This window comes from Alosa alosa, chromosome 16 (genome assembly GCF_017589495.1).
Source record: "Alosa alosa isolate M-15738 ecotype Scorff River chromosome 16, AALO_Geno_1.1, whole genome shotgun sequence".
NCBI lineage: Eukaryota > Metazoa > Chordata > Actinopteri > Clupeiformes > Clupeidae > Alosa > Alosa alosa.
Window position 1 is genome coordinate 20,014,409 of NC_063204.1, and position 12,917 is coordinate 20,027,325.

The 12,917-nt window shown below is 42.3% G+C and overlaps 1 protein-coding gene across 3 annotated transcripts in view; it reads right to left on the reverse strand.

Moving 5' to 3' along the window:
* The window catches only part of vipr1b (vasoactive intestinal peptide receptor 1b), a 57,759-nt gene that overhangs the window by 27,315 nt on the left and 17,527 nt on the right, over positions 1–12,917 (reverse strand). For all 3 annotated transcript variants that reach the window (XM_048266655.1, XM_048266658.1, XM_048266657.1), the window contains 2 exons: positions 4,650–4,750; positions 1,958–2,055 (listed from right to left, as the gene is read on the reverse strand). In XM_048266655.1, coding sequence (XP_048122612.1) covers positions 1,958–2,055; positions 4,650–4,750 — 199 coding nt within the window. The remainder of the gene's footprint in view (positions 1–1,957; positions 2,056–4,649; positions 4,751–12,917) is intronic.

Sequence of the window (12,917 nt, forward strand, 5' to 3'; positions counted from 1 at the left end):
ATTTTGCCGTGGCTGCCATCGGCACTTTCGTAGTGGTGTCTGCCTTCGACTTAGAGCCTCCGTTCTTGTCCGAGAATTCCTCCAGAATGGATTGGCAAGGTTATTCTCCTCCGCCTCCTCTCTCTTTCTCTCTCTCTATCTTTTTGAGCGAAGTGGAGGCTGCAGAATAGTCTCGACTCTTAAGGCCCCCTTAGATTACAGATGCTTCACTGAGCACCTGGTGCTTCAGCTCAAGGCTCACGTGGCCGGCTTGTCCGCTCTCAGAGGGAGAAAAGGATAACAGACTGGATTAAGATAACGGCCTTGCTGGACAGAGGTATAGATGAGCTGCCTCTGTCACTCACTCATTCTCTCACTCTCCTCTTTTCGTTTTCACTCTCTCTCTATCATCTCCTCTCTTTCGTCTCTCTTGTCCTCTCTTCTTTTTTCTCTTCCTGTCTCTTTCCTCTACCTCTCTCTTTCTCTCTCTCTCTATTCTACTTCTATTTGTCCTGCGGGACATGCTCAACCCCCTGACTTGCCCCTACAAATATGTCAACATGGCAGGTCCTGTTCCTCTACATCTACCACACTGGCATTCACTCCATACAAAGACAATCCCAGTGGGACATCCCAGCTATTGTGGCTCTGGGGAGTGTGAGTGCTTGAGCGTTGTGAAACGGTCTGTACCATCCTATCTCTGGTAGGCGATGGTCGATTTTTACTGTAAATGTTTGACTTCAGGATGCCCTTCACTGTGTAAATATTTAGAATGTTGAGTAGCTGGTCATTTACAGTGCGGGCTGATTAGATTAGATATGAGAGAGTGTCTATGGAAAGTTCCACCGTGGATGACAACAGGGAGTCTGACAAAACCTAGATTTTGTTATATTTATGGAATAGAATTCAGTCCTATGATAGACCTTTCTGCAGTGAGACTGTTCCAGTGTGTGATCTGGTATTCCCAAATAACCCTTATGCATTTAAAATGAAGACCTTATTGGTAAGGAATCAGCCAGAGATGATGGGAACTCACTCATCTGTGACATTAGCTTGTAATTCAATTGGTGAAGGCTGCCATCAATCACATGTGGTGTCAAGTGCTGACGATTTGTATGATTAAATCTTTATGCAGTCATATTTACATACATTTCCAGGTCAAACACCAGTTAAAACAGCATTTTACTTATTTTTCACCAGTTAAAACAGCATTTTATAGATATAAAATATAATTAATATTTCACACTACTAAAACATAGACAGTCCAAATGGTCAAATTAGCAGAGATCTTTGAGTCTCTGGTTCATCAATGGAACAGAGTCCCCTAGAAGCTGAGATTTGGAGGTCAACTCCCATTACCTTCAATTACCTGATCTAATATATCCTGGGGAAGCCTGTGGATCTGTTTGGCACGTTTTCCATCAAAGGCTTACTCATCCATGTCCCTGACAGCGAAATGTTCAGTAAGATTTATTCATGAGCTAACTCTTTAGAGGCCATCATTATATAAATGTGTAATTGCTGAGGTTCAGTCAGGCACTCAGACTAAAATCTAATGAGGCCATTTTTTTTTGTTGCCAAATGCCACAGACTGTAGGAGTTGATATTTGATATTTAGAACTGTGCTTGAGTGGCAGCCGAGTTGCATGACTCTCTGTAGTACCTAGAGCATGTGTTCCTCGAAATAGCTGCTGTACAACAACCATAGATCTCTCAGTGAGAGAGAGAGAGAGAAATAGAGTTCCAAACGCTTGTCTCTCTGTCATTTAACAATGGCTGTTGTGCTGTGATGCTTTCAGGAAATGCACCCCTCAAGAGCAACAGATTGGATTTGTTTCAGACTGTGCTACACATGACTCTTCGTCACTAATCCACACGTGTCTTTGAATGTTTCAACAACACACTGGCATTTGTCTGTAGCCACAGAAATATGAATGCATTGTTTTCCATCGCTGAATAAAGTAATATGGAGTCTTACCTGAAGATACACAGTATTATTATAGCAGTGGTCAAGGAGACCAAAGACACGCTGTGACCAATGGTGTAGCCAATCTTCACCGACCGGAAGAATGTGCCCTGTGAGGCAAAAAGAAACTAGTATCAAAAAACAAAGTTACATAAATTAACGTAATTCCCAACCAAATAAGATCACATTCACAGGCAATGTTTACACAACTAGGATAAGGCCACTCACATGTCCACAAATGAGTGCCTGAAACTGAGCAATTATCAAAGGATCAAGCAAAAACCCAGTGGGCGGTTAAGAGTTTTCATGTCTCTTCAGCGCAAAATGCAAATCCATTCCGAGCACAGACAGATCCAGGGTAAAGCTAGTCTATTAATTATGCATTTGAATTAACCTCAATATACACTGGCGGCCATTTCATCAATATTTTGAAATGGGGATTGTTTAGCAGCCAGCAAACAAGTCATTAGAAATATAAAAGGTTTCTTTTCCAAAAAGTCCTAAAATGTTTTGAGGGCCTTTTTTGTAGGATTTTGTGGTTAGGGCATTAAACCTCAAAATCGCTGTAAATTCGTCCACCCAACTGAAACATTAGAAATTAAAGTATACTCATTTCCTTGATAAGGTCAAAAAATACACTCAGTCTCAAAAAGCTCAATTATAAAGTTGTACGGCTGCAGTTCTCATCTGAACAATATGAAACTGCGAAATTTGTCTCTCCACAGTGCATACTGAAGCTGGCAATAGTGAAGAATGAAATTAGTGAAAATAAAATAGCTCTCATTCATTAATCACTGCTACGTGGACAGAAGGCCATTTCGAAGCGAATGACCTCTGATGATGACAGGTCACAGCTGAAGGCCTAAAACATGGCTAAACACTCATCAAACTTTTTAGTGACAAGAAACACAAATGTGTACAAATCTATCTTCTTGTCATTGACATGTAGCCACAAATGATTCACTATTACACATCCAAGGTGTAAGTAATGCGTTTAGTGTGTTTGTGTTTCCATTATTACAGATAATCTTAAAGTTCATTCAGCTTGCATGGTGTCGGGTAGAACAGTCCACTGTGTTAGCGTGAATCCACCGTTTGAGTGGTCCTATTTTCTGTGAAAAATCAATCAAACTCTCTCTTTCTCTCCCTCTCTCTCTCTCTCTCTCTCTCTCTCTCTGTATTTCCGTCAGGCACCAGTACAGTACAGCACACACTCCCACACATAAAAACACACACTCCCACACATAAAAACATACAGTATGCACACAAGCCCTTCAAGAAGACAAGTATACGACTTCCCACACACATCGTCTCAGACATGTCTACAATACCAAAGAACAAAAGTTTCGGTCAAAATAACGAGTAGACGGGTCATTTCAATATACCCACCGCCCTGCACACTCCGTGACTAAAAGCCGATGTAAGCCACCCAAATCACTTCCTGAAGGCTTGTCACCCTCAACATCAAATTCCTTTTAAAGACCCCACATCCCAAGGACCCTGTGGATTAACTGGCTGGAATAGAAATGAGCTGCCCACTGTCTCGCAGCAGGAAGCCCATGCTGGAAAGGCTTTTACCACCTTGTAAGCGCTATTCTTTTTTTCTCCCCAGCCCATCACGGGATATTTGACAGTATATTTAAAGATTTCTGCCTCAACTCTGCCTCCGCAAATACATAAATCGGCTTGGATATGAAAGCCTTTGACAAGACACCTATTACTGTGAGGAATGTTGAGGCTAAATATGGCCCACTTGGAGATGCAATTTTGGCTACTTAGTTTAATTGCCAAAGAAGTCCCACTCATTGATTATGTTTCTGTGTGTAATGCATTGTTATGAATCTGAAATGCATTAGCACATATTTACATTTAATTTATTGCTTACTTTTGTTTTCCATTTCCCCATTCTCTTTATTTTATGGCTCTAATCATATTTAGAGTCCTTTTGCTTCCATGGTTTTATTGATTCCTGATTGCTTCACTTCCTTGTGTACTCATTCTTATGCATTTATGCTCATTCCACTGCCTTAATAGGCCACATATGTAGCTAATTTAAAGGAATGCCCTGCCAATTCACTTATAATTTTCTAATACAAATGTTATTTAGCACCATGGACCACTGACAACTTTATGAAATCCCTACTGTCTTTATTAACACAAATAGTGGCCCATTCTGTGGGATGCCACTCAGGTCCTGTGCTTTAATCCCGATGATTGATTTTCTCTTGGAAAAGATATGGAGAGAGTTGCGGTGCCATAGCATTCGGCATTCTGATCAGGCCCTGGAGACTGTTTGGGTGAGTCATTGTGGTGGTGCACGCTGCCCGGCCAGCTAAAATGAGATGGAGAATATTAAAGCACCGACTCTGACAATCACACGGGTGATTTTCAGTCAGAGGTGTCCGGGACGGGGGAAAAAAAATCAAACTCATGCTTTCATTTGGTTCAGGTGCCATTTCTGTTTCATTCTCTTTTTGGGACACAAAACAAATATGAAAGAATGAAAGACACAAAAAAAATGAAAGAATGAAAGAAAGAAAGAAAGAAAGAAAGAAGGCAGGATGTGACAAGAAGAAGGAACAAAAGGGAAGGAAGAATGAAAGAATGTGCAGGAAAAAGGAACAAGGAAAGAAGGAACACAGACAGAGAAAACAATATTAAACTTTAAAATTCAAACAAACAAATAATAACTCCTTATACTTACATCATCATTTGTGCTGTTCATGTTGTAGCCACAGTTCACGGCAATGGCCATGGGTTGCATATCCGACCAGCCATCTGCAGTACAGGTCTTCGAGAGGTTACCTGGGCAACGCGGAAAAACAAGCTAAGGTTAGCCCTCTGCTAACACCCAATGCAAACAAATGGCTCACCACCATAACAAAAACAAAACACCTGTTGATTTCACTTCCAACATCGTACTATAATTGCATGCCAAGGCAGCACCCCATGAGGTGAAGAGGCGAAGGGTGTGCAGATAATTAAATGTGGATTCTTTTGTGGACGTGGACGGTTTGACTTGGAGGACTAGAGCGGGCCCCCCTCCCAGGGCCTCCATTGCTGTGTGTCTAAATGAATCACTGCTGTTCGCAGAGGAGCCATAGGAGAGGGACCCCACAGGCGAGGTGACTCCATGCAGGGACGCTTTTTACTGACGTGACCCTAACAGGCCACCGTCCTGCACAGAAACCCCTAACAGTGAATTATGAAGGGAGGAGCGGCGTCCTGAGAGGTAGACTAATATTTCCCAATGAAGGAAGGAAGTGTGTGTGTGTGTGTGTGTGTGTGTGTGTGTAAATGTGTGGGTCTGTGTGTGTGAATGTGTGTGTGTGGTGGTGGTGGGGGGGCTCGCCCTCTGGGGGGGGGGGGGTCTGTACCGCATTCTAAACTGGGCCAGGCAAGCAGACAGGGAACACAGGCTGCAGGCTCCATCTAGGCACTTTACTAGAGGTTCAGGGATCTTCATAGCAGACAGAATCATGGACTCCCACTACTTTACAAGAGCTTTAGGGACCCTCTTGTCGGCGATGATGATGTGGGGTGACTACAGATATAAGAGACAAAAAAGTGTGTTGTGCCACCATTCTTTTGATGTCACATCAGCACTGATGCTGGTAGACACATGTAGCATGCTATAAAGCTAACACATCAAATTTTGTGAACACTCTTATAACAATTACTGACAAAAGCAATATGATGCTTCGTATTACAAGTAGATAAGAGGATTAGCACACCATGCGCAGCTACTGAAAATGTAAATATCATAGGACATAAAGAATAGTGTGATGCTGCTGTCTTTTTGTAGACTGCTTTCTTCACATGCAGGTCTGACTGACCAAAATGTCAGGTTACAAAACTGTACTATGAGGAGAGAACAGTGTCGGGCTGTTCTTTTTTGCTTTGATTAATATGACACACACCACTGGCATGGCATGGCATGTGTCATGGAAACTTAACATCACATCACATCTACCATGGTGTGTTTACATGCTCAATACTAATGGTATGATAGAGGGCTCCACAAGAATGAACGGTTTTAGTACATTAATGCAATATTCTCATCAGTCCTCGGTCCAGAACGCACCTGGAGAGTATCATCAATTACCCTCAAAGATATATCTTAGATCAGTTTCACACTAATGTATCCTAGGCATCAAAGTCATTAACGAACAAAGGATACATTGTATGCTCTTACATACACGGCATGAATACACAACTAGTCTGGGCACTACAGAGACTGCGGAAAGACAATAATTGAGTCCTCATTAGGTGTGCTATATAAACAATACATTTCAGGGAACAAAGACAACAAAGGCTGTCACAGCAAAAATACTGCATTTGCTGCCTTGATGGGTGCTAAACAATGCATGTCATTGATGACAAACACGGTGTAAAATTGCAGTTAGCTATGCTTTGGGACACTGAGAAAACACCAAATGTCTAGGGCATCCAGGTGCACTGATTTGCTGTTATTGTTGAAACTGGATTAGATTCTGAAATATGCACTAGTTTAGAGTATGACTGAGTGTGAGTCCATTATTTCAATGTTTTTTTTTTTGTTGTGTGTGTGTGCCGTCATTTAGAAAGGGGGAACTGTGTCATTACATATTGTGTAATGTTGATGTGTGCCCTTCACATTGTCGTAACAGCAATCACATCACCATGCACAGATTGTATACAGTGATTGTATACAGATTGTGTACAGTATAATTCCAAAAAACAATCAAGCAACCTAAGAACATGCAACACATTAGCACCACATCAAATGATTGCAATCAGTAAACAATAGAATTCTACTGCTGCATATACAAACTCACGCATGTACAAACACAAACATAGATACATGCTTTTTTGTGTAAAAAAACATAATTTGTGTATGACATAGAGGCATACACAAATACAAATGTATGTGTAAACAAGTCTTGCACACATGCAATGCTAGTCAAACGTACACAAACAATCTGACTCTTGTCTTTGAAGAAGTGCCATCTTATGAGTGAGTGATATTCACATATTCTGTGTCCTGGAGCTACTTTGGTCAATAAGTAAAAACCTCTTTTCGGGATCACATGTCTCAGCGTATCTATTTTTTGATTAGGCTGCCATAACAAAAGCTTGTGTTGTGATTTGAGCCTGTAATCTTTCCCAAGTGAGAACCCAGCTGAAAGCACAAAAACTCCTCAGAAGGCATTAGACCATAAATTATTTTTATCTTCTGATCTAGTAGGGAACACTTACTAAGGCTGGAGATTCATCATGTAGCATCTCATAGCCCGAATCCTGAAGCTGTTAGGGGTGTGTTGCTTTGACACCCACACATGTAAATCAAAATAGTGCTCTCTAAAGTTAGAAATGCCTTTAATGATGAAGGCTCTCTTGAGTTGACAGGCTGCAGAGAGGAATCACAGTGTTTCGTAAAGCATATGGCTCCTATCAGTTACTGTGCACCAAAACACAGCCAGGAGAGATTTCTGTCTGAAAAAAAGTTTTAGTCAAGAACTGTTTCTCAGGGTGGGTGAAGCAGAAACAGTTTGTGGGACAATGGAATTGAAAGCAATTCGAGAACTGTCAAGTGGCACAAACCCAATCAACTCCTGTCGATATGGGAGGTACAGTACATGTCCATATGTCGGCACACTCTATTACGAATTCTCTCAAGGGCCATCCAACAGATGTTTGCTTCAGATGCAGTTTTGTATCTTATTACTACTGGGGTTTATCTTTCCCAACCTGTTATTGCTCAATTATGGAACAAAAGACCTACAGCTCTCTGGAGTTTAAACCAATTACACTACTCATGTAAAGGGCCAGACCAAGCCACAGGAAGTGTAGGGTATCTGCAGAAAGGTGCTAATGGAAATGCTAAAAGGAAAGTTATAACCACAATTTATGGCATCTAGCATCTGTTCTGGATAATATTTAATTTTTTTTATTTGCTGAGAGCATTTTGTTCATGCATGTTTGCCCAAACGCCTTCCTTCATGCTTAACTGTCATGGCCAAATAAACTGTCATATTATTTATATGCCACACCAATCATTTTTCCCAGCCCTTGTTTGCTGTCAAAAGGCTTTTGAGGTCTTTCAGAGCAAGAGCCAGAGGAGGTAATCCTTATGCTGTGAGCTGAATAGCTTTTTGTCACACTTTATGGCATGAGCTTTCCTTTGCCATTCTAAGGTATACATTTAGAGATAGAGAAAACAGCACATGGCAGAAGTAGGTTAGATATCACTGCTGCAGATTATTACAGGAGGACTGAACGCATCCATATGTCCAAACCCATGGTACATAATAAATTAGAGTGCTGTATGAATCCTGTTTGGCATAAGGTTCCTTGACCTACTGAACCACTGAGGTTCAAACAAACAAGCTTGGGTGAGAAGTTCTGGAGCTACTAAAAGCCGAAGCCATTCATGCTCACTAACTACTGTATGTCTGATGTATGGGGAAATTATTTGATATCGTTTGGCATATGGCTCCTTCTTAGAAGCTATTTTTACCACCCCCCCCCCCCCCCACCACCACCACCACTTCCCTCGAGTATGAAAAGAGCAGTGCCGTTGAAGAAGGAGGTTGAGAGGAAAAAACCTGGAGAGACATCTGACTCTTAACAAGTAAAATTATATTTCATTAGAGTCTACAGATGGCAGGTATCTGTTACTGCAGACCTCAAAAAGATTATTAATGTTTTGGTGTACTCTTCAGTTATTATACTAGAAATGATCAGGCAAAGGCTCTAAAGATGCTTATTACAGTAAGAAAGCTGTACTTTATCACATCGAGATGGTGTTATTAGCTACCATTCATTTTAATGTCATACTGTTCTGCCTCATCTGCCACTTTAAAATCTTTGTAACATGAAAAGATCATTAAACCAGGATGTGAGTGGCTAATCACAAAAACACCAAACTTTAAATGGATTTAGAATAACTTCAGACATCAGATGTCAGACTAGTTTCATGACATTCTGAGCCATTCAGATATTGATATCTGATTTTAAAATATCAATTCCCAGTCAATAACTATTCAGAAGCTGCACCTTGCACAGCTCAATAGGTTGTATGTCACTGATGGTATTTCTATTCCTATTTCACAGCCATGCCCCAACCGCTGTATAGCACATTAAAGTCATCACACTTATGCTTTTCCTCAGCACGGTACCCATTTATTTATATAGCTCTCTCATCTGTGACCTCACACAAACTCCTCAGGGATTCTCATAAGTTCTTGGAAAGCCATATTGCTCTAAATAGAGGAAAAGAAAACAGAACAAATTGGGAATTTATTTTCCAATAGTTAGAAGTGTTCTCCAGCTGAATAACCAGGGTACTACTGAGGGTAAATGCTTTATCAATGCTCAAGAACATTTTTTTGTTACAAGATGCTTTTGTGACAAGCCGAAAGATCCTTGGTGGAATCTGTTTTTCCCCTCTGCAAAGCTTTCCTGGCTAACAATCAAACATAGAGCTTGTAGAATGTAGTTTAAGTAACATTAAGCATTGAATGTAACAGCTCTGAAGACAATATCACATCTAGCATAAGCAAACCTGGGAAGTAAAAAGAGTACACAGAGATATTCTAAAAGGGGAAAATCCAATCCCCTTGTAACAGCATTTTATTTTATTTATTTATTTATTTATTTTGCCTTGGGCACATTACTGCTGACAGGTGAGTTCAGAAACCACCACTGTTATGGATAGATGCCTCCATTTAAATCCTCTCCACCACGCCCCTGCCAACCGTCACTCACCCAATGGTCTGGCCTCAGAAAATCACTTGTTCACTCACTGTGAGCCTGTAGGCATGACGCACACTAGTCTTACACTAGTGGCTGTTTTCTGGTAGACTACATATTTGTGGAAATATGAGAAGGTGCTATTTCTTTAGCTCAGGGAGCTACCATCATCCAAGATCAGAGTTTCGCATTCCCAGAAGAATGTATAGCCTACATGACATGAACACACAATACACACTTTATCTGATCGTTAGTCTCTTTGGATAAGCGTGTTTGCTAAATAAATAAATGTAAAGCTCTTGCTGCTCATTCTCATTAGTGTGTGAGATGCATAAAATGATTGTGACACATGATTTTTGGCATTTACGACATGCCGCGGTTTGTGTCTAGCCAATGTCAAATTTATTACAGTAATTGTGGTAAGAACCTAACAAAGTGTTATGACAGGAAGACGGCGTGACGCAGTCTCTTCGTCAGGGGCAATTAACAGGCATGCATTATACATCACTGGGGAAGGGATTACTGCATGGACTCTAGCGCCTGATTTATGATCTGGTTTATGGCCAAGATGCATGTGCATACACCTCGCCTTAATCAACACTGGAAACAGTCTGGCATTATCCAGTTCCAGTGATGCAGGGACATACATGGGAAAGGCTGGGACTAGAGCACAATTACTGTAATGGTTGTGATGACCACACTGTATGACATTTTTATGGTTAAGGTTCTGTCTTGCCACAGCTAGAAGGAGGCTCTGTGGTAGTAAACACTGTGAGAAGCTTGTGCAGTGTGAAGTTATTGTGGCCATATCATAGCCGACCGTATAGGAAACCACAAAATGCAAATCACACACACATTTTTTGGGAAGAAAGGAAAAACATTCCTCTAAATTGTATCTCTGTTTACAATTTACACAAATGAACAGTGCATGGCACGAATTCACAGTGCAATGTTATGTCACATGCGGCATATGTGTGGTTTCACGCCCACAGCAAAGCAATATGCTTTCACCGAATGAGCAATGGAGTGCAATGAAGTGTGTGTGTGTGTGTGTGTGTGTGTGTGTGTGTGTGTGTGTGTGTGTGTGTGTGTGTGTGTGTGTGTGTGTGTGTGTGTGTGTGTGTGTGTGTGTGTGTGTGTGTGTGTGTGTGTGTGTGTGTGCGGATACATGTGTATATTTGCATCTGTGTTCATATATTATTGAGGGTTGTGATGGCCCAATGGGAAGTGACACTGCAGCGGAGGTCCCATCCTGCCTGGAAGCAGCAGAGGGCTGCAGTGGCTGCCACACAGGACCGTGCAGCAGTGCATGTTGAAATGCGTTGCAGGCCGGCAAAGTCCTGCCATGGGCAGAGACAGGCCAGGAGTGGGGGTGGGGGGCAGCGACAGGCGAAAGCACTGGTGTGGAACACGGGCGCCGGAGAGAAGAGAACGCACCCGCAGGCGCACAAAGCAGGCCCTCAGCCCAGAGAGCCCACGCTGCCTCCCAAACCCAGCCAGTGGGATAAAGAGTCCGTCTCTCACCAGTGACAGTGAGAGGAAGGAGGGAGGGAAAGAAGGAAGGAGGGAAAGAGAGAAAGAAGGAAGTGAGGTATAATAAAGGAAGGAAGTGAGGTATAATAAAGGAAGGAAGGGAAACTGCTTTCCTTACTGATTGGGTGTGTACACTTTGAGGAGATAACACTTCCAACACAATAACACAATAGGTGTCACATTATTCATAGTTATTCATCATCAGCAAAAAAAGGATTCATTGTTTACAAGTCGCTACATGAGAAATAGAATTGTAATTATACATGTGGCAACTGGAACGTTCTGGAATTTGAAATTGCAGAGCATTTGAAGAGCAATGACAGAACAACAGAATTGAAGTGAATTAGCACACTTATACGTTCCAGTGGCAGCTGGGTGTGGGGTGATCCTGGCTGTTTCGGCTTTGATGTGCAGTCTGCGGACCTCAGCCAGGTATGGGCCAGAGGCGTACCAGACCGGCGCCAGCCGCTTGAGCGGGGTAGTGACTGCTGGTTATCGTGCGCTGGAATCTAATGACTCGCGTAGCCAAACGCTGACCCGGGATCTGCGCTGGCACTAATCCCCTCAGCTGTACGGCACAGCACAGCACAGCACAGCGCTGGAGGAAGGATTAGCTCTTGGTGTGTGAATCGGCCCTGCTAATTAGCATGTTTTTCCATGTCTGTCTGTCTGTGTGTGTGTGTGTGTGTGTGTGTGTGTGTGTGTGTGTGTGTGTGTGTGTGTGGTGTGTGTGTGTGTGTGTGTGTGTGGGTGGGTGTGCATGTGTGGGTGCGTGTACACATGCATGTGTATGCCAACGTGTGTGCATGTGTGTGTGTGTGTGTGTGTGTGTGTGTATTTGCATTAATGTGTGTGAACGTCCAACAAGAAGAGGGACGGCTGACGGATGAATTTCTTTCATCATGCACAAGTTCCCCTAGAGGTACACAGCATAGACTAGACAAGGCTGGGTTCAGCTGCTGTTTGTTCAGGCACAGTAGGCTACACTTAGTATGAGATAGACACCTTACAGCTAAAGCTGCTTTCTCTTCCCATGTTTCCTTTTTTCATCTCCAGCTGTGTTTCCTTCCCTTTTTTTCCAGGAAGTTTGATGAAAAGAACAGGAAAATGCCCTGGGGGTAACGTTGGTCTCTCCAAAATCACTGTAATTTCAGGCAAGCCGATGAAATACACAGTCCGTAGCTCCTAAACGAGCTAGAGATTGGAACAAAAAATGAACAAAACAAACACACATAAAAAATGCCCCTGCAGATGGTCTCCGGCCATGAACATTCATATCCTGCTCTGAAACAGCTGTGCAGTGGAACACCGTGGCCAGGTAGGATGAAATATGGAGCAGTAAGCCACACCACACACACACACACACACACACACACACACACAGTCACAGTCACATCCTGATTCACAGAATTCTTTATTTTTTAAGCACAGAAAAAAAAGCCCTCCAAAAAAGTAGCCCTCACTCCAAATAGAGAATTACACAGTTTTAATTATTAAGAGTTACCGCGGATCTCATTTCACATGAACTCGGAGCACACAGGCCTTAATTCATTGCTAGGACTTAATTCATTACCGTCACCACTTCAACGTTAATTCACTCCGAGGACTAGTCCATCAAACAACTTGACATGCTCCAACAGCGTTTGTCATACAGTAGCACACAGTCCTCCCCTCACATCTCCCTCTCACTCCAGCCATGATAATG